The sequence below is a fragment of the Sceloporus undulatus genome, chromosome 3 (genome assembly GCF_019175285.1).
Source record: "Sceloporus undulatus isolate JIND9_A2432 ecotype Alabama chromosome 3, SceUnd_v1.1, whole genome shotgun sequence".
Classification (NCBI taxonomy): domain Eukaryota; kingdom Metazoa; phylum Chordata; class Lepidosauria; order Squamata; family Phrynosomatidae; genus Sceloporus; species Sceloporus undulatus.
Window position 1 is genome coordinate 9,824 of NC_056524.1, and position 5,919 is coordinate 15,742.

A 5,919-nucleotide genomic window follows, 5' to 3' on the forward strand; every position below is an offset into this window, starting at 1 on the left:
TGCAGTAGGACACAGGCTTGTTCCTAGTGGCTTCCTCCTGGTTGGAAACGCCGCCTGCCATGAATTTCCTCTCTCCTGGGGGGAGAATACAGGGCTGGCTGAATATAGGGGAGGGGGCGGATGGGAAAAGGCCCCCTTGGAAACCTGACGCAGGCAGAACGCCCCCTGGATCCTGGGAGGCCAAGCGCAGCCTGTCTCTTGCAGGCAGTGATCCTGCTCCCTTCCTCCTGAAGGACATCTGGCCTTCCCTTTCTGCAGACCTTGGAAGGAGAGAGGTCCAGAGGCAGGTTGGAGCCATGGGGCGCGTGTGGCGTGGGTGTGTGTGTGTGGTGGTCTTGTCGGCAGCGGCACAGACGCAGTGACTTTTCCTTTGCTTTTCTCCTGCAGCTGGGGCTTCACAGTCTTCTTTGAGAATGAGAGGATGGAGAAGCAGCAATGGTATGTAGCTCAGCCGGCTGGCCAGGCACCAAAGACAGGTTGCGCCTGTCCGAAATGGTCCACTTGGGGGGCTGAGAGAGGGGCACCTCTGCTTTCTCATGGTGCTCTGCACACAAACTTTGTAGGAAATGTAGATGGAGTTTGTGCTTAGTCTTGGGTCCCATATATCCCTCCCTGTTTGAAGGACTGAGTCTCACGAGGGATCTTTGGGGAGACCCATTCCCAGGCTCCTTTGGGGGGGCTATGGGTCCTCCTCCTCCTCGGCGGCCACCCCTCCCTCCCTCCTTCCCTCCCTCGGACCCCCTACATACGGAGGCCGGGGTGAACCCTGCTTTGCTCCGCTTCTCTCTGCTTGCAAGCAAAGACCTAAAACACTGACAGGTCTTTTGAACTGGAGGCTTTTCAGAAAGGGCTGTAAGGACTGTATGGTCTTGTCTTCTCTAACGTTTAAAAACCCTTTTTAGACTGTATGTCATTAATATGGTTCTTAGTTTAATCTGGTTTTAATGTTGGCTTTTCGCATGGTGGTCATTTGGAATTGCAAGGGGAAGAGAGCTTGCTTCCAAGACCCTCCATGTGTGGAAAACTGCAAATAATCACAGCCCGTACTATGAAATGGAGGTAGCATGAATGCACACACTTCCGTGTGTCTGTGTCCATGTCACCAGCGTTTAATAACATGATGTGCAATGATCTGCAAATGACTGGATTTGTGGATCCGAAGCCCCTGAAAAGCCCACTGTACAGCCGGCCCTCCACCTGTATGGCTTTGCTGGATTTGACTATAGACGTATTTGACTAATATGTTCTCTCTAGGAATCTCTAGTCCCTCCAATGGAACTCTGTGGCCAGCCTCTGGCAGAGGTCATGCTGGGGGACCTAGTGCTTCTCTCGGCTGTTGGAAGTCCTCCATCACAATCCTATGGTCAGATGTTGGCCAGAGAGTTGCCCTGGAGATTCCTAGAGAGGTGACCTCTCCGGCCCAAGGCCTAGCCTTTGTTTATTTGCGGTGTTTCCACTTTCATGAAGGGGGGGTGAATGTGGAAGGTCCACCGTAGAGTGGAGTCATCTTACTTTGTAAGCTGCCCTGTGTCCTAATTCTGGGGGAAAGGAGGGGCGGTGAGGATGGGGCAAAGCCAAAGCCACACAGCAGGCGGCTAAGAGCCTTTTCCTTATGGACAGCCTGTCCCTAAAAGCCCATCTTTCCTGGAGGGAGGGAGGCAGGCAGCTGGGCCTCTCTAGGAGCTGTGACCAGGAGCAGGCCTGACGCTACTGCAAGGCCCATGCGCACGCACACTCACACATGTGCATGCGCACGCCCAGCAATGCTGGGGGCTTTTCTGCTGCTTTTTTGTCAAGGGATGGAGGGAGACCCTTCTTCCCCCGGCTGACCGCCTTCCTCTCTCCACCTGATGCCCAGGTATCTCTGCTGCGACACCCAAATGGAGCTCCGCGCCTGGTTTGCCACCTTCCTCTCTGTGCAGGTAAACTCCCAGAGCTGCCCCAACTCGGAGCTTGGAAAGAGCGCTCCCGGCTGTGTCTTGGACTGCAATGCCCAGCATCCCTTGGCTGGGGAATTTGGGAAGTTGTAGTTCAAAGTGCAGTTTTCTACCAATCCTCTTTCTCTGCCCTCACCTCTTGTTCCTCTTCTTCTTCCGTCTTTGCTCCATATCGAACCCACAAACCAGGTCTCATACCATATTGAGGGGTCTGGGTCTCTGTTGAGGGACCAGGTCTGTCTCCCAAGAATTGTTTGTTCTGCGACTGTGTGGATGACCAGAATCCTTTACACAGAAACAATAATAAGGAGTAAAAATAATCCCAACATGCACAAAAACGGTGGCCGTGCCTCACCAGCCTAAAACCTTTTTTCGTTTTAAGGCACCCCTTACATTTTTGAAGGTTTTTGCGTGTGAAAAAAAAGTCTGCAAAAAACTCACAACCGACAACCTTAGGATTTTGTACAAGAAACAGGCAAAGAGAGTGTTCAGGGCACAATTGACTTTTATTTTTAAGACTGAACATTTTTAATTGTCTTCTTTTTTCCTCGAAAATGTGGTTTTTTTAAAAAGAGAGATCTCAACTTTTGTACACAAACAATTCCCCCATAAAAACAAGTTCCAAAATATGAAAAAGCCCCACCCCAAACGATAGAAATGCACAAAAACTCCTGCCATACCATCCAGTGAGTAGACCTTGCTTGAAATGATCCACTCTTTCACAGAGAGACAACATGAAGAAATTGTCAATAACTGCTGAGCCCAATATCCATTGGCAGAAAACTGCTGGGATCATAAACCAATTCTGGAATATAGCAGAGTAGTTGACAATTTTGCAGAAACATGGTTCACAGTCCTCAGTGAAGACGACAGGCACCGGATGTCTTCCAGAAGTGAAGGCGTTGCAGGGATCTCGGGAACTCTCCTGCAATCGCTGCTCCGGCTCCAGCTGAATAAACGACTAGAGAAGCCAAGCTCCCGAAAGTGCTATCTTTATTTACAGAGTGCTAACCATAAATCACCAATGCTACCATACAGATCAAACAAATACCAACTCCTACTCAAACCCACAAGCAATTACTGGTAGCCCTTGAGTTTATCTAGACACCAGACCATGCGGTCTCACAAACTCAGACACTTCCTGTCCCACACTGTAAAGTGTCCTCCTGTCCATGCATACGCATGTTTCATCATCCAGGCTTTGCTGCACATTGGCAAGCAAAGAGACCTTGTGCCTATGAGCATCAGCTGTGGCTAACTGGCTTTGTCATTCTGGTGCTGGATGCTCATGGTCAGACACAGACATCTAAGCATTTTTCAGTTTGCTGGCTTTAACCCTTGACAGATTGACAGATTAACTAATCTGGTTAGGAGAGGAACCATTGGAAGTTGAATCTTAGACGCATGGTGATCTTTTATGGATTATATAAAGCAACGAGAAGGGAAGGGTTAGAGTTAGAGTGAAGTCAGGGGAGATCTCCGTCCCTGGTGGGCACATGGCTACCCTCCATTGCCATTGGGCCTTGCATTCCCCCGTAAATCTGGCCATCCTTCCTTGCGCTGAGGAGGCGGTGCGCTCCATAGCCTCCCTCTCTAACCCTCTTTGCGCACTTCCGCAGCACGGTGGCCCTCAGAGTCACCCAAGGGCCGGGCATCCTTCCTTGCACCAAGGAGGTGGTGCGCTCCATAGGCCCCCTCTCTAACCCTCTTTGCTCACTTCTGCAGCACGGGGGCAACCTGTGGCCCTCAGAGTCATCCAAGGGCCAGGCGTCCTTCCTTGTGCTGAGGAGGCGGTGCGCTCCATAGGCCCCCTCTCTAACCCTCTTTGCGCACTTCTGCAGCACGGGGGCAACCTGTGGCCCTCGGAGTCATCCAAGGTCCGGGTGTCCATCCTTTCACCGAGGAGGTGGTGCGCTCCATAGGCCCCCTCTCTAACTCTGTTTGTGCATTTCAACAGCACGGGGGCAACCTGTGGCCCTCGGAGTCATCCAAGGTCCGGGTGTCCTTCCTTTCACCGAGGAGGTGGTGCGCTCCATAGGCCCCCTCTCTAACCCTCTTTGTGCACTTCCACAGCACGGGGGCAACTTGTGGCCCTCTGAGTCGTCCAAGGTCCGGGCGTCCCGGGTCCAGCAGCAGGATTCCCGTCTGGGCAACCTCTCCCTGATCCCGCTGCGAGGCAACGAGAATGAGATGAGGAACAGCATTGCTGCCTTCACGGCCGACCCTCTGGCGGTGAGCCCTCTTCGGCCGTTTCGGCCCTCCGTCCATTTTGGCCCCAAAGGCCAATGAGGCAGCATAGCGCCTGTAGGGTCAAAGTGCAAGGAGGGGGGCCCCATGGGACCCTTAAGTGCCATAGAGAGGAGGCTAGCAAAATACAAAGTTAAACTATATTAAAATGGCTTATACAGTCGGCTCTTCTTATACACAGATTTTTTTATATACGGATTCAAGAATCCACGGTTTGAAAATGTTCAAAAAAAATGTTTTTAAAATATCAAACCTTTATTTTCCATTTTTTATATGGGACACCATTTTGCTCTGTCATTATATGTAATGGGACTTGAGCATACATGGATTTTCATAGAATCATAGAATCATAGAGTTGGAAGAGACCACAGGGGCCATCCAGTCCAACCCCATTCTGCCATGCAGGAAATCCAAATCAAAGCATCCACAGGGGATCTTGGAACCAAACCCCAGCGTATAACAAGGCTCCACTGTATGCTGCAATGCCTTCTCATGGGACCTTGCTCTACAGAGAAATTATTTGGGGTGATTCTTTGGTGAGAGAGTTTGGGGTCTCTGGGCAGCTCTTTTTGGGAGACGGAGCCCCTCCGCTTGCTTTTCAAAATGGCTTCTTTTTCTCTTCAGCTTCTTCGGGACGCATGAATCTGGAAGGCAGACCTGCCAGGTAAGTTGGGCTTTGGGCTGGAGCCCTTTGGGGCCTTTCCCACCACGGATCTCTTGGGATACGAAGTTTGGGACGTTCTATGGCTGGGGATTGCAAGTACCTCCCTAAACTACAGATCCCAGGATCCCATGGGATGACAAATTGAAGCAGACCCATGGTGCTAATAGAGCCAGAGGGATGCCATGGTTGGAGCGCTGGACTCTGGGAGACCAGGGTTCAAATCCCCCTTTCTTAGCCATGGAAGCCCACCTTAGGCAGGTCACTGTCACTCAGCCTATGTGAGTGATAACCTCCTCTGAAGAAATCTGGCCAAGAAAAGCCCAGGAGAGGCCACCAGGTTTGAGTCAGTGTGATGTGAGACCAGGGGTCAATCACCCAGAGAGCCCTGGAAGCAAGTCACACTCTCTCAGCCTCAGAGGAAGGCAGTGATGGCCATCTCCACAAGTGTGGCCAAGAAGACCTGTTCTCCCTTCTCGTTAAGGTTGCCAACCGTGCAGTGAAGTGTGGAAGTACCCCTGTGTACATATAGGCCAGCCATCTGTCCCAAGGAGGGCTGTGATGAGGTCTTCCTCCACGGCGGAAGAAGAGGTTCGGATCAGATGGCCCTCGGGGGTCCCTTCCAACTCTAGGAGACCAGGACCCCTCTCACATTACACAATGGTAGTGCTGCAGCTCCAGATGAACTGCTATGGCTCCACCATTCTGTGGCATCCTGGGATTTGTAGTTTCATGAAGTCACTCTCAGGTTAGGAGTTCCTCTATCTAATGCCTCCCCTGAAGGCCATGGGAGGCAGCCATCCAAGTGAAAATATAATAGGAATATAGGAACTGTGTAGCGTTAAAGGGCCCCTGGGATCTTTCTCTTGAGGGGGGGGGTCTGTGTAGTCCCAAAAAACCCTGAAATCCTCGCACTCTCTGTGATACGACCCCCCCCCACATGCATCCTCAATAATCTCCCCCCCCCAGGCAGAACCAGGGAGGTGGTTTTGCCCCCCCCCCCCAAATCCGCTCCACTGAAAATCAGCACAGTGTTCCCGCGCTTGAAAATAATTTTTGGGTCTTTCTCTCTTT

At 51.5% G+C, this 5,919-nt stretch overlaps 1 protein-coding gene across 2 annotated transcripts in view; it reads left to right on the top strand.

The window, feature by feature from the left end:
• LOC121926775 (arf-GAP with Rho-GAP domain, ANK repeat and PH domain-containing protein 1-like) overlaps window positions 1–4,848 on the top strand; it is a 14,665-nt gene extending 9,817 nt beyond the window's left edge. Inside the window, exons 5-8 of one of the 2 annotated variants that reach the window (XM_042460038.1) lie at window positions 388–438; window positions 1,859–1,922; window positions 4,011–4,169; window positions 4,809–4,848. In XM_042460038.1, coding sequence (XP_042315972.1) covers window positions 388–438; window positions 1,859–1,922; window positions 4,011–4,169; window positions 4,809–4,826 — 292 coding nt within the window. In that variant the 3' untranslated portion in view covers window positions 4,827–4,848. The other variant, XM_042460040.1, reaches the window with a different exon arrangement.
• The last annotated feature ends 1,071 nt before the right edge of the window (window positions 4,849–5,919 follow it).